Below are 21,656 nucleotides of genomic sequence, written 5' to 3'. Positions count from 1 at the left end.
AAGGCTTCACTAGTTTTCCGTGGATCGGCCGGTACATCTACGTGATCTTGAGTCTTGGCACTTTGACTATCGTAGATTATTGCAAACTAACACGCATTTTTGATTTGGTAGTTATTTCATATCCTTCTTCCTTTCTTTCTTATGATTTTTGACTTTTCTTTATTTTCGCACTGTAATCCATGCAGTATTTATGATCGATTGCACTTGTTATTGTTACTATTTTGCCACTCTCTTTGCCGAATTGAAACTGTGTGTTTTGATGGTTTATTTTGTGAATAGCCACCGTCAACGCCGTCGCCAACGCCTGTACCGCAGAAAATGTCCGTTAGCGACAGGAAGCGGCTGTTTGAGAATGCCATGGAAGAACACCTGAAGCCATCACCGAAACCAGGTAAATTAACGCGAGATCGTTGTTGTGCTGAGAGCTTGGCAAGTTTTATAATTAACGTTTGATTTGCATAGAAAAAGTCTTCAGTTTCTTAAGTCAAGACGAGATTGAAAAGCTAAAGCTGGAAGAAGAGAAGAAGATCAGCATGATGAAAGATGACCTGAAATCCTGGGGACAGAGCGATGATAACGAGGGATTAGATGACGATGATCCTGTTGAAGATCAAGACAGCAGAAGACCAAAGTAAGTTGCGCTCTATTTTTCTGACTTTGTTTGTTTAGATTTGACTTTGATACGAACACTCGTGGCTTTCTAGTAGTCGACTGAGTTCGCGAACTGGAATACCCGTCCTCCAAAATGTACCAAGCGTAGTGAGAACAGCGAAAGCTGAGAAGCGGCTGAAAGAGCGCATGATCCAAGAGGTGACTTATTCAACTGCAGCGCAAGTGCCTTAAGTATGGTTTGGTCATTAATTGTTTGTTTGCGCTATTGCAGGGTTTGCTTTCCGACGAAGATGAGGAAAGTCACTTGACACCTGCCGAACAAAGAGCATTAAGGGCAGAGAAAAGGGCAGCCTGGAGACAAGCTCGACTTAAATCCTTAGAACAAGTACGCCATTGTTTGCCGGTCGAATGTCCATCTAAAGCAAGGGCGCGTAATTGCACAATTATGTTTTATTTCAGGATGCCCTGCAAGCGCAACTGGTGATAAAGAAGATGAGCGAAATGATGGACACGTCGATCAAACCTGATGCTCCTTCAGCGCCTTCCCCAAAGGACAGCGTAGACAGTAACGAGCTTGCGCCAGAAATGGAAAAAATAACAGAGGTAAATTATACATACTAAATACTTAATCCCAAACAGTGACATGTTCTCCTCTTATAATTAACAAGCAAACGATCGTCAAGTTGACGTTAACTTTATCATAACGCCGGTACTAAACCAATGTCGGTACTGTGTCTCGTCTAACTTGAAATTAACGAATGGAAACCAATGCAACACAGTCGTCACTTTGTCTATAGTGTATAAAATGTAGACCAATCAAGCAATACTAAAATGAAATAACTAAATTGTGATGCGGTGTTCGTTCAGTTCGGCATGCTTCGGCCGTCAAGCGCGGATTTTCCAAAGCTTGCCGTGCGCAGCAAACTGGGCCCAGCGAAAGCTGTGCGCGAGTCTGAAAAAGTCGTCGACGAGAAAGTGACACAGCGCACCGAGGAATACATTGACGAGGCGACCGGCGAACGACGCATTCGTACTGTCGAATACGTCGAGAAGCTGATCGAACGCGAGGTGATGATAACTCAACTGTGACCTGTCAATCACCATCGCACCTTGTATAATGCACCTTCATCGGCTAATCCACATATTATCCGATTTATGATTTTTGTCTGATAATTTGTGGAATTTGCTAGTGAATTGTGTACGAGATATAATTTGTTTACTTCAAATATCCACTTGTATTTTACCGGGGTTTATGCGTCACCTGCATCATTACGTAAAAAACTGAACAAGCTTCGTTTTTTTTCTTCATTCGCACATAATTATCTGCACCTTTATATCTGCACATTTTTAACTGCATCCGTATAGCCTCAGTGCGACGAAAAATTGTCTGTAAATATTTGCTTCAACGTATGATCACGTGTTTTCAAATTGTTTGCTCGAGAAATCACGCGCTCACGCAATACAATGCCCGTCATCGTTTTATTGGCAGAAAAATATGGTTATTAAGATAGATCACTCTCGGCATGAGTAACATGTGTCAATTAAACAATACTAACGCTACTTAACATCAATGAGTCGTATGGTGTTTTTGGGTGCTGATAACTATGATAAAATTCTCTGTTTCAAGCTTGCAAAATTCTCACCTACTGTGCAAGCATCACTAATACCGGAATGTCTTACAAATACTGATAACTTCTTTTATTACTCTTAAATATCATCAATGGTATACACGTTGACAATACTTTTTCAGTGTTCTTCAATGTTGCCTCGTAGCTTTTACAGTCTCTTTTGTTTTATCACTGGTATTTCCTATCACCCTGTTGTTTACATTATAATGTAGTATTAATTGATTATTTGTGCAGTTATTTATTTTATTTTTCAAAGATGAACGTAAAAGTTTGAGTGATTGTACATTGCGAGTCCAAACTGTCATTCATCTTCAGAAATTTCGTTTAAACAGTTTTGTACCAATTTGAAGAAGTATTTTAAAGCACATCAACATTTTTGAAATTGATAGTGCCTTTTGTGCAAAGTAGATATTCTTTTATAACAAATTTTCCGTGCAATTTTGAACTAACCTCTAACGTTGAACGCAGGTTGAGATGCTGCGCGAAAAAATCATATCCCTAGAGCTGAGCAACCCGGAGGAAGAGATGATGGGTAGCATAACTGGTACCGCACTAAGCGATAGCGAAAGCGAGGAACAATTGAGTTCAGCCGTCGACACACCAACCGTGGAAAAAAGCGAAAGTGGCTTTGATGGTGTTAGCAGTCCACAAGAATCGACGACAGCCGAAGATGGTGTCACCGAAAACAATGACGACGATACGGTTAACAATGGCTCGTCGACAGCATCAAGTGGCAGCAATAATAAAAAGAAAAAACGAAAACGCTCGAAAAAAGGCAGATATTGAATGCCCGAGAGTATTCTATTGTATTTTTTTTCGTTATCGAGCTCATCTCCGAAGAGCAAATGGTTTATACATACGTCCGATTTATCTAGATAAGTTGTGTGTGAGAGACGAGAAAATGAAAATGTATAAAATAAATAGTATGTGCGAATGCGAAAGAGATTCACCCATCTTTTTTTAAACGAGAATGCACACTTTCTATCCTGCCATTAAGTATTTACGATTTTAGCGCGTATATATGTAACGTAGTCTTTTAACAAAAGAAACAAACATACACGGACGAATATATATATCAGTAATCAAAACGAAAGTATTTTTTACCCGACCGATCTAAGTATACGCCTATATATGTGATAAGTGCGAATTGGATGTAAACATTCCTTCTGTCCTCAGTGTCGCGCCCGCCTCAGGCATATATTATCCCATAATCTTGACTCAATTATTATTTTTTTCATACACACGCGTAGCAAAGAGTTTTTTTTATAAAAAAAAAATCAAGGTATACAACGTCGATCAATAGTTACACATATACATAATAAAGAAAAGTTACGTTGCTTACAATTGTTAGCTTGAGGGATTAGGGTGAGATAACTCGCTTCGATAAGCTTTTCTATAAGCTTGTTTTATAAATATTATATTGTATCCTCGCGTTGCTATCCTTTTTTTAATTATTGCTAGATGTTTCTTGTTTTGTCAAGATGTTTTTATGTAAAAAGAAAACTCATAGAGAAGCTGCAGAAGAATTTTATTATTCAAGATAAAACTTTCTGGTACTACTTATTTGCAGTCATTTTTAATATTGTAAATGGCGTTAGGTAGACTATTAACAAACTTATGGTGTTACGTTATGTGTTTTATTTCACATAATTGGCTATATAGAGCGGAAGGAAATGTAAATTATATTTTATAGTTGGGTAGTTAGCATACATATTGAAAGTTTCTAATGATTGTAAGTCTTTTTTTTGTACGCGCAGATTGACAGATAATTTTTTTAGAATATTTTATTTATTCTTCATCGTTCAAACATCATTATTAGAACGTACGACTTTCTTTAATCACACTTTTTATGTTAGATAATTATATCAATGTGCATTACGTTCGATATTTATGATAATCTTACCTTATGGTACGCGTAATGTGGGACCAACAGCTTGAAAATATAAAGTGCTAAATTTCATTCCTGCTCATACAAGTTTTTTTTATAAATGCATTTTATTATTATTATTATTATTATTATTATTATTATTATTATTATTATTATTATTATTATTATTATTATTATTATTATTATTATTATTATTATTATTAGTAATTTGCTTAATTCAAAGCATTAATGTCACGAAAGCTTATGTCAAGTGCACGCTCGCAATGATCCTTCAAGTATTCATTATTCATGAAAATAAATTAACAATTAAATCAGGTAAGATAATCTTTATTTGAAAAATTACTTATGTGTTATTTTGATAATGTTACTAATCATGAGAAAAATGCATATTATCATCCAGCCTGTCGCGAGAATCTCAATGAAGGACTTATGACAGAGCTTGTATTTTGATTAAGATATAGATTTTACTTGTCAATAATTGATTTTAAGATATAATGTTAATCTAGAACGCGAGAATCATTTGTATCTGCTCTAGTAATATAATTTTTTATGAAAAGTTTTGAAATATAAAGCTTTATGATATAATAATATCTATAGTTTATTTTCAATTCGATGAATACGGCAGTCTTGATATATGACTGATATGTAAGCGGCGATGTCAGAATTTGTTGTTGAATTAGAAGTGTTTTATTATTTAGAACAGAAGCATATATTTATTAAAAAACAGCTGTATTCTTTACTAAGCAATATTTATACGTTTTGTAATCCTACACATGTGTATTTGTAAGGAAAATTTATGCAGATAAACGTACATTTATTTTAAAAGAGACTTATTATTTCGATCGTAATGTTTTTACATATTTCTTTCATTTTATTATAAATATTATATATTATAGATCTTCGTTTTCTTTAGTTATGGCATAGCTATTATTTGAACAAAATAGATAGTAAAACATTAATTGTATTTATTTTTTTGGGGCGATTATTCCTTCAAGTTGTGTCTGAAAAAAGTAGAATTATTAAATATATATAAACAGAAAACAAAATCCTCTAAATTATGAAAATGATCAATTATAATTGCAATATTACCTTCAACTGTTGGTTTGTTTTCTTCAGAAATTGAATTTCCTCCATATGCTTTTTCTCTTCAGCTTCACGCAGTTCAGCGGATCTTCGTTCAGCTTGATCAAATCGTTGTCGCAACTCTACAACAGTTTTTTCAAGTTCGGCTTTTTCAACTCGAAGATTTTCAGCTGAGACTATCAAGTCTTCTTTACCTTGTTCAGCCTATAATGAAGAAAAATGCATCCATTGATACTACTTGTATGTACACGTAACATTAAATACACTACTTGTAAAGCTTTTCTCATTCCAAAAGCAATGCTGCTTTGGTAAAGAGTTTGATAAGCAGCCATCGTCATTTGAATCTCGTCTCTGATACGAAGTAAAAGCTGCCCGCGTTCAGCACAATTGATTGTCACTTGCCTAATAATTTCATCTAATAATCCATATTATTAATAAATGTGATTCAACTTTCATATAATATTAAAATCTTTATATTTTACCAAAACATTGAGTATAAAGTTCTCGTCTTATAGGACAAATACCAGTTTCTCTGGCTTGTCGTTGTTGTAATTTCATATCTAATTGTTCTTGCAGGTTGATTACATCCAAGCGTGTTGCTGGTGTACTGGATATCTAGTACACAATGATAAAATTAACTACAATAAAATAAATTATTGAATTTAATTAACTCAATGAATCCAAACCTGCTGTTTCCAAATTTGACCATCTTCTTCCCACTCTTTCGGAGGAAGAATTCCATTTAATACCTCTATAGTTTCCTTTCGAGTTTCAGCAGCTGAAGTCATTTGTACTTTACATAATGCACTGCCCATTTTACTTGTTGATGGTTCTCTCTAAATTGAGAAATAGTTGTTAAATTATTGATTGATAAAAATAATTATAATTTGAATAAAAACACCGATATTTACTTTCTCTGGTCGAGTTTTAACCAAAATTGGATTGTCATATTTTACTAAAGTATCTATTGTTGGAATCATTCTTTCAGGCATTGCCATCGCCATGTTAACAAGAAACTATAAGTGAATAATTTATCACAGAATAAATGACAATGGCACTTTGATATAAAAAAAATTGTTATCAAAATGGAAGATCAGATACTAATTATTTGCTGTGTTTTCAATTAATAGCAAACTTGCGTTGCTAAGGGAATATTGATATAATATTCTATACTTATCTTATATTTATTTGAGCATTTGAGATGCTTCAAAAAATCTATTCTTTATTTTTGATATGAGACTATATTTACAATAATTTGTCCATAATAAAAAGTCCCAGTCAATAATTTATCCATAAAAAATTGTTTATTGGCAAAGCATTTATTATTTACACTATAAAAAGTGATCGTAAATAATTATAAAATTATTAATAAAAACAGAACATTTTATGAAATATTTCTCAACAATTCACATATTATCTCAACATATCTTACAGTATTATCACAAAGTTACTAAGTTATTACAAATAGTTATAAAATGGTAGTTGTAAAGTTATAAGTAAAATTGCGTCAAAATTGACTGTCAGTACTTTCAATGTCCTTTTTCGAAATCAGCAAATCAAGATAATTATAGAAAATTTATTTGACACAAATAAAAAATATTATGCTTAAGTTTTTTACAGCTCGGTATGCTTTTGCAATATTTTTGCTTCGAGGTCTTTATGTAACTTATCAACATCAAGAGCATGTTTTTTAATGTATGTTTCATGAGTAGTATTTGGCTTGTATTCTTTTCCTCTCCTAGCAGCTTCCAAAGCTGCTTCTGTGTGTAAGTGACGTAATTTCAATAATCGTTTTTCATAATGTAAAAGCTCTTCCTGCAATAATGAATATATTATAAAATATGCACTCAGTATATAAAAACTTATTTTATACTACTATATCAAATTTTCTTACTCTTAATGATAGTAGTTCATTAGTTGAAAATTTAGCTTCAAGTGCCATATTCCATAATTCTTGAACTTTAGGATCAATGAACTCTTTACTTTTTGGCCCCTTAGCTGCAATGTTTTCTAGATGATCGTAACCAGTTCTAACTTCTAAATGTTTCTCCCTTAAATACGAAAATACAATCAAATAATTATATTAAAAAGTATATGATATGTGTAACACATAAAATTGGTGACTCACTTTAGTAAGTTGGCTTTTGCTAAATACTTATCATTCTTTCTTGAAACGTCATTGCTTTCTTCTTGAGATTCTAGCTCATTCCAACTTTCATGATCTTCATGGACACTATCTATTTTTTGATAAAAGGTAAATTGTTAGTATTTGAAAAATCAGAGCTTAAATAACTCCATAGATTTGAAAATCAACTCACTCTCATGTTTACTTTGGTCTCCGGCTTCTACTTCAGATAATAGACTTAAATACTCATTCACTTTCTCTTGATGATGAGTGAATTCTTCTTTCAAAGCTTCTAGTTCTTCGTCTAAATTGTTTAATCATTGACAAATTAAATTTATAATCTATAAAGTAAAATTCTAAAATTATATTCAAATGAGGATACATACGATTAAAACCTGCTCTCTCAGCCTTGGCCCACAAGTGATTCAATCTTTTGTCTTTGAAAACATCTTGAATGACATAATTCCCATAGTCTTGCTTCTTTAATTTCGGTTTAATATATGTATCATGATCAACTTTTTCAAAATGTTCCAATAAATCATATCTACTCATAATACCTGAACAACAGAAAAAATGTTTATTTCATAAATTTAATAATCAATAGTTTAAAATATATATTTGTATACCAATGAGCTTTTTGCGCATCCTAGCTTCCTCCAAACCTATTTCATCTTTGCCATCAGACTTGGCATGCTTAAATGCGATCTCCTCTTTATCGTGAATCTTCAGATCACTAAAAAGGGACTGCAACTTAGGATCGGTCAACCTCTGTGCAAGAAGTTATTAAATTATTAATTACAGCAATAAAAAAACTGTTAATGTTTATACACGACAACGTACATGTTTTGCTTTCGTCCACAACAAATTCAATTTGTGCATACGAAAAGGCTTATCGAGCTCCCGTAATTCTTTGATGTTAGTTGGGAGCGAGAATTCAGTTTTCGGCTTTTGTTTTTGCTTAGGTTTATTAGCTTGCTCAGAATATTTGTTGTATCCTTCGACGCAGTGAATTAAAAGTATTATTAAAACGACACTTATCAGACTAATTTTAATAGCAGAACAATAATTTATCTTTTTATATAAGAAAGACATTACTGATATTATTCACGATAACTTTCTTAAATACACTATCAGTCAGTATCAGATATTGTGCACTCGTGCTCTTGCGCTTCTTCTAGAATCTAGAATCCAGACAGAATTATGCATTGCAGACGTGATTGTGCCTTGTTGTCAGATTGATCGGTAGAGAAGAGACCTACTATACAAACGTTCAGTTAAAATGCGCGGGACTTCAGAAATGCTTGACTTCGATCGTTTACATTTCATGAAATACTATTGAATTAACACATAAATGAACAAATAATAGCAATATTAAATAGTTGTATAATTCCTTCGACATTCTTTTTTATTAAGTTGATAATAATGATCGAGAATTGGTATTATAATATGACTTATGTTTTTCAACTATTTTTATTATTGACAATAAGAGACTTTTTACATAAGAGCCATTGCACATCGCGAACATTGGATGTTGGAGTGTTGGACGAATACTGAGATAAAAAAAATTGATTGTTATTGTCATTATCTTTTACCAAAGATATGTGTATGGTTTGAAAAGACTGTATATGCAATATTTATTTTTATTTTACGAATTAATGTTAAACAGTTAATTCACTGTATTACAAAAATAAAAAGCAAAAATCTTTTTAAACGTTTGTAAAATTGAAAAAAAAGACTATTCCCGTGAAATTTGTTTTGTCATTCTTTACATTCGGTAACATGTGCATTTTTGATGAAGACCATTTCTTTCAGAACAACTCTCCTTTACATAAAAACAGAATCAATTTCTGAATCAAATGTCGAATTTAATGAAATTTTATCAAAAAGAAATTGAAAAAAGCATTCGTACATTCAAAAAATACTTGTATATTACTCATTGAAAATTTCCAAAGTGTGTCCAAAACATTCATTGCACATATCAATCAGATAATAAGTCTTTATATCAAGTCTTTGTGTTGTTTAAAATATAGTAATTCCGACTTGATACATTTGAACCTTCAAAATCTGTCAATTTCATTCTTTTAACTTATACCAAAGTACATATATATACATAGGTATATAAAATAATAAACAGACAAAAATAGTGAATTCGGTGGAATATTTACAAAAGTTTAAATATTAAAAATGATGGTTATGGTTTTAGAGGATTTCGGTACTATTGTTCTCGATTTGGGAGTGTAGTATCAAAAATGATTACGCTTTTTTGTACGCCGTCGTCTTTATAATTTTTTACAATATCCGTAAGAAATTAATGCACTTCAAAACTTCTAACAGTTACCAAATTGCAATTTGGACTTGTTCTATTTCTTGCAGTGTTGAAGCTTTTTTCAATTAAATGTATTTTTATATCAATAGTAATTGCGTTTCTATTTTATTTCGCACGTAGTCTTCCGTTTGGATATAGGCCGCTTTATAGTAATCAACAAGCATTATTATATTCGTTGTAGCCGTTGTAGTTAAAAAAACTACACGAAAGTGAAACAAGCTATGATCATCAAAGGATCTGCGCCCACACGACACGTTAGTATTAGCAATAATTATTTATTTAGAAAACGTAGACTGCAGCGCAGTCAAATAAAAGCAAGTTTTATTGCCAAATACATTTGAAATCGTAAGCTACAACATTTGCATTGCATATTGTATAATTTATTACGGCCCGATATTAATGGCAACAATTACAAAACATTAATTATCATAAAGAGAGATCATCAGAGAGGCAATGTCTTACCTTTTTATTTTCTCTCTCTTTTCTACGTACGATAAGTACGAGAAATTGATGATTACACGATCAATGAGCGACATCTCAATTTGAAACAAATCAGGAACTACGCATGGTAGTAGGTTATGTTATCGTCCCACGGAGGATCATCAACAAATCGAGTAATTAATTTGTTTGTAGCGTGATTCCATTTCTTTATTATAAAAACTTAGAAAGTCATCCGAATGACTATTGACACGTAGAATCTAATATTTATGGTTTTCACTTATACTTTGAAAGATTTTAGACTAGTAAAATGGATATATTGAAAGGTTACGGTAGTGATGACAACAGTGATAGTGGAGTCAACAATGATGATACTTCCAATGACGCACCTGCTCCAATTCCAATACAGTTGCCATCTACTTTGTCTATGCAAATATGTGCAGCTCCAGAAGTTGTACCATCTGTAAGTTTTCAAATAAAATTTTTTTTTTTTTATGAATGAGACAATTTCATTTAATACAACAGATTTTTTGGAAATAGATAAATATCTATTGATCTTTTTGTACTAATTTTAGGGAGCAGAATTATGCATACAACACATAGATTCTACCACAAAAGAATTATCATTCAACCCAAAGTTCGAGGAACTTTTTGCTCCTGAAGTTGGTCCTGAAAATCCATTCAAGACCCAGCAAGAAAGAGCTCCCAAAAACATGTTATCCGGCTATGTTGAAAAGGCTCATATTAGCGAGTTCCAGTTTGAAAACCAAAGAAGAACATTTACAAGTTTTGGTACAAGATATTTTCTTTTTTATTGCACCTAAATATATTGTTCATTAGTACAACTAATGAATTTTATCATTTGCAGGTTACGCATTAGATCCCACAGTAGATGGAAGTGCAGAAGAAGGAAAATTATTAGTTGGAGCTGTTGAAACTGCTGAAGAAAAGGGTGCTAAGACCGTCTTTGAACACACTCCTGTTCGACCTTTAGATAAAAGAAAAAGAAAGAAAAATGACAATCCTGAAGATATAACAGGATTTTTAGGTCCTTGGGGTGGCTTTATTGATGAAAAACGTATCATTAAACCAACTGAAGAGGAGGCAGCAGAATTGGAAGAAATTTTGGCCAAGAGAAATAAGAGAGGAAAGCAAATAGATGATAAACCAATTGAAGAGAAGACAGTCTTGCATAGTAAGACTATTTCATAATTAATTCTTTATTTAGCCAAAATTACAATTATGCTTTACCAAAGCAATTTTTTTTATAGTTAAAGACAGTGTTGATTACCAAGGAAGGTCATTCTTACATGCACCACAAGATGTTGGTGTTAATTTGAGATCTGATACTCCTCCCGACAGATGTTTCCTTCCAAAAGCACATATACATACATGGGAGGGTCATACAAAAGGAATTTCACAAATCAGATGGTTTCCAGTTACTGCTCATCTTTTGTTGTCGTGTAGTATGGATCATAGAGTAAAGGTATTATTGTTTATTTTGAATAATAAATACAATCATGACTTCTTAATTCTTGCTGTGCTAATAGTTTGTATTTTTACATAGCTTTGGGAAGTTTACAAGGACAGGAGGTGTGTTAGGACATATTATGGCCATCGACAAGCTGTGCGAGATATCAGTTTCGATAATGACGGGAAAAGATTTCTATCTGCTGCTTATGACCGATATGTCAAATTATGGGATACTGAAACTGGACAATGTCTGAGTCGATTTACGAGTCGCAAAGTACCCTATTGTGCTAAATTCAACCCAGATCCAGACAAGCAACATCTCTTTGTCGCTGGTACAAGTGATAAAAAAATTATTTGTGTAAGTATTTAATTGTATTTTTTTCCAATATTCAAAATAGCTTATTAAAAAATTGTGATTTTAGTGGGATATCAGGAGTGGAGAAATTATACAAGAGTATGATAGACATTTAGGTGCTGTCAATACAATCACTTTTGTTGACGAAAATCGAAGATTTGTCACAACATCTGATGACAAAAGTTTACGAGTTTGGGAATGGTAACATTACACTGTTATTTATTAAATTATATCATTGTATCCTAGTATTATTGTATAATATATATAATCCGATACATTTATTACATAGGGACATACCTGTTGACATGAAATACATAGCTGATCCAACAATGCACTCGATGCCTGCTGTAACTCTCTCACCCAATCAAAAGTGGCTTGCTTGTCAAAGTATGGATAACAAAGTTGTTATATTCTCAGCATTGAATAGGTTTAAAATGAACAGAAAGAAGACATTCAGTGGACATTTGGTTGCTGGGTATGCATGTGGTTTGGACTTTTCACCTGACATGAGGTATGTTGAAATCCCTTTCTTTCAAATTTGTTTCTTTTAAATATATATCAGACTTAGTAAGAATATAATCAAATTATGATAATTGACAGTTACTTGGTCTCTGGTGACGCAGATGGTAAATGTTTTATTTGGGATTGGAAAACGACAAAGCTTTTCAAAAAATGGAAAGCACATGATGGCGTTTGCATTAGCGCGTTATGGCATCCACACGAACCATCTAGATTGGCTACTGCTGGGTGGGATGGCAAAATTAAATATTTTGATTAAGGTACTGTGTATATAGCAATAATAAAAGTATTTTTATTTATGTAAAAAAATTTGTCTCAAGTGTTTTTACCAGCCCATTCAACTGATACTTATCTTATGATACTGTAAAAAATACAAAAATTGTTGTTAAAAAGTATATAGTTATATTTTTTCGTGTAATCATTTGAGCAATAGATTTAGAAAAAATAAAATATCATTTTTTCTTTTCCATCAACAAGAGTTTTATTTACAAAGATTTTCAGAGTTACAATTAATCTTGAATACATTTTCTTTAAAGATTTTAAAACAATTCAAATAATACTTTAGTTATTTTTATAGTATTTTTTAAATACTACTGTTCAACAAACAGTCAATCTCTCAAATATACATTGTAGACATACGATTAACCATTCACAATCACTTTTAAAATTAAATTATATCACTTAACAATTATTACAAAATAATTTAAAATTTATTTAAATGACAATTATTAAACATATTTAACAAATATTAAATGACAATTTAATATTTAACTTAATCAAATATCATGTGATCTGGAAAGATTTAATCTCTAAGTATAGTTTCCATAGTCTCGATTTTAAATTCTATTGAAATTTTTATGGAATTTATCATTTTGAATGAAAAATAAACTTAACAACAATTACGTAATAAATTAATAAATTTATATAAACTAATCTATCCTTATGCGAAGAAAACTTTGTACTCATTCTTTTCTCATAATGTTAAACGTCCATTACGATTGCGGAATTCGATTTCGCAGATACGCTAAAATTTCTTCAGTCCCTTTCATTAAAGTCGCTTGTCTCGGCTGCTTAAAACAGTTGCCATTTAGCGACAGCATTCTGAAAAAATTGATTTTTTAAGTTAACGTTCATATCAACTTTTCAGCAATAATTAAAGATGAAAATGAAAAAAAGACTGCAAAATCACGATGAGCGGTTGGGCTGCTAAAGATAGATGATTATTTGTTCGGCTAACGCTAGAAGCATAAATGACTGCGAATATTAAAATGGCCTCAAACATTTTTTAATTACATCGATACATGTCGATGGATTATTTCAAGCGCACACTCTTCTTACCTCTATTTTTAAAATGTTTGCTCTTGTGACATAGGTTTGGGTTTTTGATAATGTCAGTAAATGCAGAAGCAAATGAGTTCTTTTTTAATGCGCTTATATGTGATTTTAGACTCGAGATGAAACTATGAGAAAAATAAGTTATTGCTTGAAAGAAACATCTGCAATAAAATCAAGATGAATGTTATGCTAATAAAATACTTACAGTTCAGAAAAATAAATGCAATGATCAGATAAAAAAATAAAACCTGATTTTTATATAAATGCTCGCTATTAAAAAATGTACGTCATGGAAGTAAAAATAGATGGAATAATTCAGTAAGATTGACCTTAGAAAATTATTTATAAAACTGGATTCTTAATGATTCGGCTCAATACTACAAACGTTTTAGAAAATCATGACAAAGCACGAACCTTAAATGTTTGAGATTCCCCAATTCTGGTGGAACATATCCAATGTTATTATTGGACAGATCTAGATTCGCAAGGTACTTAAGCTTGCTAAGAGCTGGCACATTGACAGACGACATCTTATTGTCGTTAGCGATTAATATCTCCAAATTCGGCATCTCGTAGATGCACTCTGGCATTTCTTCGAACCTGCAAAGGAAAAAAGAAAAAAAAACGCATATTCGTCAAGAAGAAGCGTCGACGCATAAAGAGATGGTCTGATAGGTGTCACTCACTTGTTGAACGAGATATTGATCTCGACGAGAAACTGCAATCCAGTGAGGCTGTCGGGCAGCGAAGTCAACAGGTTTTTGCTCAAGTCCAAGTAGCGCAAATTTGTGAGACTTTCTCCGATCCACTCGGGTAACTCGCCAAGTAGATTGTACGACAGTTTCAAATCCGTGACGCTTGTCACCTTTGACAGTCCGTCCGTCAATTCTTGCAGCCGGTTTCTACTTAGGTCTACGCAGGTCACTTCAGCTTCTTTGGCATTCTCGAATATCTCGTCCGGTATTTCGGCTATATTCTGTCCGACTACACTCAACAATTTTGCGTTTCTCATGGTATACCTAATTCAACCATTAATTCTTGTCAAAGTTATCGCTTTGGTTACAATAGTTATAATACAATTCTATTGGAGTGAATGATTTCACTCGTGTAAGCGCATAAATTCGACCAACTTGTACGATCAACATTAAATTGTTAAAAAAAAATTGACGAACGAGTATCCCACACTACATGAAAAATGAAATGCAATCTCTTACTTGTCGGGAAAGTTGCTTGCGCTGCAAACGCGCAACGGTGAATTCGTTGTTTCGATATTTGTTGGGTTGATGGTTTGCCGAAGGTGCCTCATAATTCGAGGCGTGCCGCACGAGACGATATCACGACGAATGTTTCGCACTTTGTTGCCGTCGATTATGAAATTCTGGAGATTTGGCATTACACCCACGCAGCTAGGAATCCTGCGGATCATCAGAAATTAGCTGGTCATCGTCTTGTCGGGATAATCGTCGAACGGGCGGCTTGGCAAGTGCACTCACGCAGATATGTTATTGTAAGACAGATCCAACTGCTCGCAGTTGATCAACAAAATAATCTCGTCGGGAATAAGGTCGATCTCGTTGTTGCTCATGTTCAACACTTTTAACTGTCCCAAGCTCTCGAGGCAGTTGACGTCGATCTCCGTGATGCCGTTGTGCGCGAGGTGAAACTCTTGTAGCGAGGTGCAGCCGCGGACGTCCGGAAAAGCCGACAGATTGTTCATGCGGAAATCGAGCTTTTCAATTTTTCTCAGCTCTCCCAACGGATGAACGATTTCCAGACAATTGTTACTCACGTCGAGCTTCTTCAGTGCTGCAACAGTGCCATCGCAAAAGGTCGTTGGAATAGAATGAAGAAGGACAGCGTCTTCTTTTTCAAGTAGTACATACCTCTCATGCTCATGATATCCGGCGGCAGTTCTTTCAGCTTGTTGTGATTCAAATCCAGAGCGATCAATCGTACCAGATATCCGAGTCCCGAGGGTAGAGTTCGCAGCTCGTTCGACGACAAATTCTACCAGAAATACACCGATTACAGTCAACTCGGAAATTTGTTGCCAAACATTCGCCTGCCTCATCTGTTTTGGCATCGTCTCCTTACCAGATACTCCAACATCACCAAGTCCCCTATAGCGGGGCTCAGCTCTTTAATCAAGTTGCTTTTCAGATCCAAACATCGCAGCTCGTTCAAGTTGAAGAATTGACAGGGTAGGCCTCGCAACTTGTTCGACGACAGGTTGAATTTCCTTAGCTTGGAGAGGCAGCCAACTTGTTCGGGCAGGGATTCCAATAAATTGCAGTGTAACTGCAACAGCACAGAAGCGATAATTTCATTGACTTGTCTCAATTCCGAAGCGAGTTTCGATGCGCGCACGTACGTCCAGATTGATCAGATCGGCCAGTCGTCTAATATCCTCGCTGATTTTGGTCAAGCTGTTCGAGCTTAAATCCAAAGTCTTGAGCGACTCATACTCCCACCACTTGTCCTGGCTGTCTGAATTACGGAGGTCTACTTGTAGCTCTTTCAGCTCTTCGTCGGTCAATTCGTTGATGTTCCATACTCGGTCGGGCACTGTGGAAAAACGAATCATTAGCCGTATAACAGGTTGAGAAAAATGTCTGGCTCGCAATTGAAATTCGGATTTAGATTGACAGCGATCGATCGGTTAGAAAAAGCCGAGTGCAAGCGCGGACCTCGTCGTGTGTGCACGTGTTACGGCCTGCTCTCGTTTCGCTCGTCTATGGCAACCTGCTTTACACTCTTAAGTAACCCCAACGGCTTTTCCTTCTCTATATTCTTTTCCAAATGCAGACGCTCTCCTCTCATTTTGCGACGGCAATTCGTAGCAGCTTTTACTGTCTAACGCGCTTGTTCACCGAGAATCGTACTGCAGTATAATGGCGCTGCGTTACTATTTTCGAGTTGTAACATTGGTAGATGTACTGCGTTTTAAGTGAATTAGAACGGATCAGCGTTATTATATGACCCTATAAGAGAAATCTAATAACATATTTTTACAGTAGGAGGACTATAAAAAGCCTGGTGAAACCTTGGGTAGAATCTTTAATGACGAGCTAAACACAGCCGCGTGAATGTTTTGGCCAGCAGCCCAATCCTAACATTGACCTCAAAAAGATACTCGTACAGACAGGCGTCGTCGTCGAGCTTTCGACGCGTTTTTTTCTCTGTCTGTGGAAAAGTCAGTCTTGCGAATCCGTTAAAATATTCAGAGAGAGAGAGAGAGAGAGAGGATGCCAAGCGACAATGGTGTCGTGCTCGCGCCGTTTTACAGCTCTGGATGTGCACGCAGCTGTGAATACACCTTGACATTGCGCGCACGGTCTTTTACTCCGTCGGCAGATATTCGCCGCGCGGCGTGACATATTGGGAGAGCTTGACGTCGCGCTTGGCGCGAGCCACGGCAGTCGAGCACTCACCGGAGGCCAGACCCCTGGACGACAGGCAAAGTTTGCCGGACCTCCTGGCCGCGACGATTAGCTCCAAAGACAACTCCTGGTTGTCGTCGCTTCTCGAGCGCGGCCTGAACACCGACAGGCCGCTATTGATTTTCCGGCCGCGGGCGCTGCTCGTCTTCATCGCTCGTTCCGCACGCGCGCACCTTCACCGTCGCCCCATCGTTCGTTTGGCGTCCGCTGCGCACTCGCGCGCTCTTACGCTCGATGTCGTTCGGCAGAACAAAGCTCCGCAAGCTCGCCACGCGCAAGCCGCCGAGTGAGAGGAGGACGCGACGATCGACTGCTCGGGTCCGAGGTGCGCGTTGGCGCGCCGTCCGTCTCGGCGTTATGTCACGCCGGAATAACGCGCATGTGCCGCGGGTCAGGCCTCCGCGCCGCCGCTGCACGTAGGCGCGCACACTTTGCGCCTCACCGCTCGCCGCGCGAGCTATTACGTGTAATTGCAAGTACTTTGGCGACCGGCGAGGAGGGGGCCGACGTACGCAGAGAACGCCTGTCTCTCTATTTGGGTTCGTCGTGGTGCGCATTTCGACCTGCGTCCATCCCGTCGCCTTCCAAAGCGGCACGCTTTTTCCCCCATGGGATCGCCTACTTTGCCCGCTTATGGAACGCGCAGCTCTGCAGGTGTTTCGGAGCCAGACTTTTTTCTCGCTCCACGACGCACATTTTCAGCGCCGTCCATAGATTTTTCCGTTTCGTCGTTTTGGATCGAACCAAGTGATTTTCATTTAGTAAACGTCACCATTGCGATCGGGTTGATGAATCATGATGAACTATGTGTGGAACAACCGACAATGACAGCTAATCTTCGCAGCGAAGATGGCTTTTTCGAAAAAAAATTTCATTATCGATGCTCATCGGTGATTGCTGAAAATCCACACGTCCATTGCGTAATTGCGATACTGTTGATGGACGATTAATATATTGACAAAGATACACAATAGTGTTTAGCATGTTTACAGTTTTAATACGATTCACATTTTGAAGCTATTAGTGATATAATTGATATAGTTCACATTGAATATTTGACTTTTGATGCCTGCAATAATCTTATACATTCGATAATCACTTTGCGCGATACAATTCCAACTGAATTTTAGCTATCTGACAACCGACAAGTTCAAGCATTGCAAATGATTATCATATACAAAGTTTGTGGATAGCCTTGTCTGCAGTATGTAGAGTTTAATCAACGCGTTTCCACTTGTTCTATAGTCGAACGTTCATGAATATAGGTGCATTGGAATGACGATGCGAACAATAAAGTATACCAACGAGGCTTTTCAAGGTTTTGCATACAATTTTATTATCTTCAGGATGTATGTGTAGTAGACTATTGTTTTGATTAAACTAATAAAAAGCTGTTTGATTGGATGTATTCGCTAAGTACGTATTCAAATTGAAATGCTTGTGACCGAATTCAGGGTCATCCGATTGATCCGTCTTCGATAAAATACTAAATCTACGTACCCATTGGTAAAGAAGTTGATACAATTCGTTTATTGTTTCGGTCTTTCACAGTTGGTATAGCATGAATTTTTAGTCTTCGCTTGAGCTCCCATCGGAACCTTTGTCTTCAATGAACGTGCTTCTAATTTTGTTAAGCAAATTTACTTATATTTTACAAAACATTTCGCAAATAGTAAATTACTAGTCTGTAGCTTTCTAATTATCAGTCGTCATTCTTAGAGAAATCACAGGTTTTGTACATCGATCGAGTGTCTCATCGGTAGACATAGTCACAGCGGTTTCTAATAAATTTGAAGAAAGTGGTCGCTAACCAGATTTTTATAACTTTAGTACGTTTAACAACTGCTTATTATTCATGGGATTCCGAAAAATCGTTGACGAATTCGTCGTCGATTTTCACGTTGCACAGCTGAGACATCATCCAAAACCGCTTGTTTAGCCTAGACGCGTAGTATTTGTCAGAGACGCGGCTTTGGATGACCTGCCTTAAGTCCGGAACGAAACTTTCGTGTTCTGCGTAAAATGCCAGTTGTTCCTCTCCCGCGATCAAAAAGTCAAAGAGAGTCACCGATCGCCCGATGATCAGTTGTTTGAATGCCTCAGCTTGCTCGTAAGACGAATCGAAGAGATGCTTGAGCTGCGGACAAGACTCAATTTTAAATTGCATGGCTGGCTGAAGCACGCAGCCAGACGCGACGAGCATGGCCGCGTAAGCCAAAATAGGATTGATCAGCTCCAGAAATTCATCTGTAGCCGATTGTTCATTTGTGCGCTTGAGCCAAACGTCGTTGTAGTCAGAGAATATCTCGCAGTCAGCGCCTCGCTCCAGAAGCAGCTGCACGCATTCCACGTACTGCTGCAGTGCTTGGCTATTACAGAGGTCCTCGGACGACACCGAGTTGACGATAGTGCACAGCGGCGAGCAGTCCAGCCGATCCCTAGCGTTAACGTCGGCGCCATTGTCCATCAACAGTTCGAGGGAGGAGACGTTGCCTCGCTGAGCCGCGTAGTGCAGCATCGTCCTGCCCATCTCGCAGCGGACGTCGACGTAGAGCTCGAGCGATTGCAGCTCCTCGAGAATGCCGAGATGCCTGTTGCCGGCCAGGTGATGCAGTAGCGCCAGGCCCTCCGAGTCCTGGAACTGCGGGTCGACGCCGCTGTCCAGCACTGTGCGCACCACCTCCCAGTCGCCGTACTTCACCAAGAGGGCGGCCGGCGAGTACTGCGTGATGTGGCCGCGCGCGACCAACGTCGCGCCCGCGCCTATCAGTGCCTCGACGACCGCTAGCACCTTGCTCTGGTCCCTGAAGTCGCGGATGCGCGACAGAGGCCTCTGCTCGTCGAACCTCTTGGCGTTCGCGTCGGCGCCGCGGTTCAGCAGCAACCTCACGTTGTCCACGCTCAGTACCTCGACCGCACGGTGCAGAGCCGTGTCCCCTGTCAGCGGGCAGCTGGCGTGCACCGAGCCGCCGTTCTCCAGTAGTACCTCCGTTATCTGGACGTCGTCCAGCGACACGAAGTGGTAAAGCGGACAGTCGAGGTGGAAGATCTCGCTCGCAACGCATTCGCTGCCCCGCAGGGCCTCGGGCGTGACCGAGCGAACGACTAGCTCGGCGATTTCGGGGCTGATCCTCGCCGCGTGCTCGAACGCCATCGTCAAGGCACAGCGACCGTGGATGTCGACCAGCAATACGTCGGCCTCGGCTTCGAGCAGCGTCGCGACTGCTTGCAGCTGGTCGCCGGCCACGGCGTACATCAGCGGAGTCTCCCCCGACTGATTGACGATGTCGACGCGATTGACGAGTTCGATGAGGTTTTCCAGAAGCTTGACGTTACCGAACCGAGCGGCGTAATGGAGTAGCGTCGTCCCGTCGCCCTCAGCCAGCTTGCTCAGATTCCTCACGCCCGACAGAGCGGACAAGATAGAATTGTCCTGCTGCTTCACCCACAGCAAAAGCTCCTGACTGAACAACTTGTCTTTTCCGTTGCTCTGCCAACGGAATCAACGTCGATGCGCTGTTACTTCGAGTACATCGCTCGATAAGTAGCATCCTTTCCCTACTTACGAGTGCCATTGCGAGTGATTTCGGCTAATCAATCCTGGATGATCGTTCAAATGCTCGACAGCTAAGTCACGTAGACAAAAGGACTCGTTCTATTTGACTCCGCACATTTTCCTTCCAGTAGACAATCTCGAGGACTGTACGAAATTTCCGCGAATCCGACGAGTGACGATGCATGGCTTCGGCGAGAAAATTCAATTCCGCTTTGACGAGAGAAGATGCGTTCGCAAAGCCGTCTTGCTCATCTAAACGCGCGAGCTACGACTCGACTGCCGGGAGTAATTCAGAGCTCGACTAATCAAATCCTTAGCGTAGTCCTTTTATTTACTTAATTCTCTAACTATATCCAAAACGTGACATTAACGTACTTGTAGGCAGATCTCGAGTTATAGAGGAGAGGCATGAATCGGCTGTAGTCGACTGCAAAACATAGTAAAATAAGTTGTTGATAATAAAATCATCACCAGAAAATAATGTTCCAACTATTAATTTATATACGTAAGCTCTGGAAAGGAAACAAAAAAAAAATTTTAATATTTAAATTTAGTAATTATAGCCATATTCAATGAAATTTCTTAATAAAACTTGGATATTAATCGCATGATAATGTGATATTAGAAATCGATCATTGTATTATTAGACAACCTTTACAAATAAAGATATTTACTGTTATATTGTGGGATCGTTGTTAAAGGTGAATAGTTGATAACATCAACAAATTCAAGTAAAATCATGAGAATCTATTACTACAATGTTACAGGCGGAGAAGCTCGCACTGTGCTGGAACAGAGATTAAGAAGATTAGCAATTACTAACGGCATGCTGGGGTAATCCTAGCGGCTACACTTGGAACCATAGAACTTGAAACAGT

The 21,656-nt window shown here is 37.4% G+C and overlaps 6 protein-coding genes across 16 annotated transcripts in view; 2 read left to right on the top strand and 4 right to left on the bottom strand.

Moving 5' to 3' along the window:
- The window catches only part of LOC131664912 (protein lap4), a 37,627-nt gene extending 32,696 nt beyond the window's left edge, over window positions 1–4,931 (top strand). For 9 of the 10 annotated variants that reach the window (XM_058936373.1, XM_058936372.1, XM_058936374.1 and 6 more), the window contains 7 exons: window positions 280–391; window positions 463–631; window positions 705–810; window positions 884–997; window positions 1,072–1,215; window positions 1,480–1,680; window positions 2,709–4,931. In XM_058936373.1, the coding sequence (XP_058792356.1) occupies window positions 280–391; window positions 463–631; window positions 705–810; window positions 884–997; window positions 1,072–1,215; window positions 1,480–1,680; window positions 2,709–3,026 (1,164 nt within the window). In that variant the 3' untranslated portion in view covers window positions 3,027–4,931. The remainder of the gene's footprint in view (window positions 1–279; window positions 392–462; window positions 632–704; window positions 811–883; window positions 998–1,071; window positions 1,216–1,479; window positions 1,681–2,708) is intronic. The other variant, XM_058936375.1, reaches the window with a different exon arrangement.
- Window positions 4,932–5,093: 162 nt separating this feature from the next.
- LOC131664909 (33 kDa inner dynein arm light chain, axonemal) lies at window positions 5,094–6,215 on the bottom strand. The gene is made up of 6 exons (XM_058936367.1): window positions 6,123–6,215; window positions 5,898–6,047; window positions 5,694–5,826; window positions 5,481–5,626; window positions 5,218–5,415; window positions 5,094–5,129 (listed from the first exon to the last, which is right to left on the bottom strand). Exons 1-6 carry the CDS (start codon window positions 6,213–6,215, stop codon window positions 5,094–5,096), a joined length of 756 nt encoding a protein of 251 aa, XP_058792350.1.
- Window positions 6,216–6,506: 291 nt separating this feature from the next.
- LOC131664865 (alpha-2-macroglobulin receptor-associated protein) lies at window positions 6,507–8,554 on the bottom strand. The gene is made up of 7 exons (XM_058936289.1): window positions 8,177–8,554; window positions 7,963–8,104; window positions 7,723–7,893; window positions 7,530–7,640; window positions 7,340–7,448; window positions 7,106–7,262; window positions 6,507–7,026 (listed from the first exon to the last, which is right to left on the bottom strand). Exons 1-7 carry the CDS (start codon window positions 8,426–8,428, stop codon window positions 6,826–6,828), a joined length of 1,143 nt encoding a protein of 380 aa, XP_058792272.1. The 5' UTR covers window positions 8,429–8,554; the 3' UTR covers window positions 6,507–6,825.
- Window positions 8,555–10,225: 1,671 nt separating this feature from the next.
- On the top strand, window positions 10,226–12,755 carry LOC131664864 (pre-mRNA-processing factor 17). Its single transcript, XM_058936288.1, has 8 exons — window positions 10,226–10,563; window positions 10,676–10,892; window positions 10,969–11,295; window positions 11,372–11,586; window positions 11,668–11,931; window positions 11,996–12,129; window positions 12,218–12,439; window positions 12,529–12,755. The coding sequence occupies exons 1-8, from the start codon at window positions 10,411–10,413 to the stop codon at window positions 12,704–12,706; spliced, it is 1,710 nt and encodes a 569-aa protein (XP_058792271.1). The 5' UTR covers window positions 10,226–10,410; the 3' UTR covers window positions 12,707–12,755.
- Window positions 12,756–12,944: 189 nt separating this feature from the next.
- On the bottom strand, window positions 12,945–17,587 carry LOC131664875 (leucine-rich repeat-containing protein 40-like). Its single transcript, XM_058936303.1, has 9 exons — window positions 17,214–17,587; window positions 16,154–16,347; window positions 15,877–16,080; window positions 15,666–15,789; window positions 15,276–15,588; window positions 14,997–15,197; window positions 14,469–14,801; window positions 14,197–14,382; window positions 12,945–13,548 (listed from the first exon to the last, which is right to left on the bottom strand). Exons 1-9 carry the CDS (start codon window positions 17,371–17,373, stop codon window positions 13,440–13,442), a joined length of 1,824 nt encoding a protein of 607 aa, XP_058792286.1. The 5' UTR covers window positions 17,374–17,587; the 3' UTR covers window positions 12,945–13,439.
- Window positions 17,588–18,209: 622 nt separating this feature from the next.
- On the bottom strand, window positions 18,210–21,467 carry LOC131664836 (serine/threonine-protein phosphatase 6 regulatory ankyrin repeat subunit A-like). 2 transcript variants are annotated; one of them, XM_058936245.1, is made up of 3 exons: window positions 21,453–21,467; window positions 20,789–21,205; window positions 18,210–20,712 (listed from the first exon to the last, which is right to left on the bottom strand). In XM_058936245.1, the coding sequence occupies exons 2-3, from the start codon at window positions 20,795–20,797 to the stop codon at window positions 19,072–19,074; spliced, it is 1,650 nt and encodes a 549-aa protein (XP_058792228.1). In that variant the 5' UTR covers window positions 20,798–21,205; window positions 21,453–21,467; the 3' UTR covers window positions 18,210–19,071. The 2 variants fall into 2 exon arrangements, with proteins under 2 accessions (XP_058792228.1, XP_058792226.1); XM_058936243.1 differs by lacking the exon at window positions 21,453–21,467 and having other exon boundaries at window positions 20,789–21,425.
- Window positions 21,468–21,656: the final 189 nt, after the last annotated feature.

This window comes from Phymastichus coffea, unplaced genomic scaffold (assembly GCF_024137745.1).
Source record: "Phymastichus coffea isolate CEN01 unplaced genomic scaffold, Cenicafe_Pcof_1.1 PCOF00046, whole genome shotgun sequence".
Lineage (NCBI taxonomy): Eukaryota > Metazoa > Arthropoda > Insecta > Hymenoptera > Eulophidae > Phymastichus > Phymastichus coffea.
Note: the sequence above shows the minus strand (reverse complement) of the source record. Positions and strands in the feature narration are given on the sequence as shown.

Excerpts from the sequence above, each read along its gene's own strand:
- LOC131664875 (XM_058936303.1), bottom strand. The coding sequence starts at position 17,373 with ATGAAGACGAGCAGCGCCCGCGGCCGGAAAATCAATAGCGGCCTGTCG. Across the intron at positions 15,198-15,275 it reads TCTTACAATAACATATCTGC|GATTCCTAGCTGCGTGGGTG; the intron begins GTGAGTGCACTT and ends GATGATCCGCAG. Across the intron at positions 14,383-14,468 it reads ATCAATATCTCGTTCAACAA|GTTCGAAGAAATGCCAGAGT; the intron begins GTGAGTGACACC and ends TTTCCTTTGCAG.
- LOC131664864 (XM_058936288.1), top strand. The coding sequence starts at position 10,411 with ATGGATATATTGAAAGGTTACGGTAGTGATGACAACAGTGATAGTGGA. Across the intron at positions 11,296-11,371 it reads AGAGAAGACAGTCTTGCATA|TTAAAGACAGTGTTGATTAC; the intron begins GTAAGACTATTT and ends TTTTTTTTATAG. Across the intron at positions 11,932-11,995 it reads GTGATAAAAAAATTATTTGT|TGGGATATCAGGAGTGGAGA; the intron begins GTAAGTATTTAA and ends TTGTGATTTTAG.
- LOC131664909 (XM_058936367.1), bottom strand. The coding sequence starts at position 6,215 with ATGGCGATGGCAATGCCTGAAAGAATGATTCCAACAATAGATACTTTA. Across the intron at positions 5,627-5,693 it reads ACTTTATACTCAATGTTTTG|ATGAAATTATTAGGCAAGTG; the intron begins GTAAAATATAAA and ends ATGGATTATTAG. Across the intron at positions 5,130-5,217 it reads AAACAAACCAACAGTTGAAG|ACACAACTTGAAGGAATAAT; the intron begins GTAATATTGCAA and ends TACTTTTTTCAG.
- LOC131664865 (XM_058936289.1), bottom strand. The coding sequence starts at position 8,428 with ATGTCTTTCTTATATAAAAAGATAAATTATTGTTCTGCTATTAAAATT. Across the intron at positions 7,449-7,529 it reads AGACCAAAGTAAACATGAGA|ATAGTGTCCATGAAGATCAT; the intron begins GTGAGTTGATTT and ends ATCAAAAAATAG. Across the intron at positions 7,027-7,105 it reads ATGAACTACTATCATTAAGA|GAAGAGCTTTTACATTATGA; the intron begins GTAAGAAAATTT and ends TCATTATTGCAG.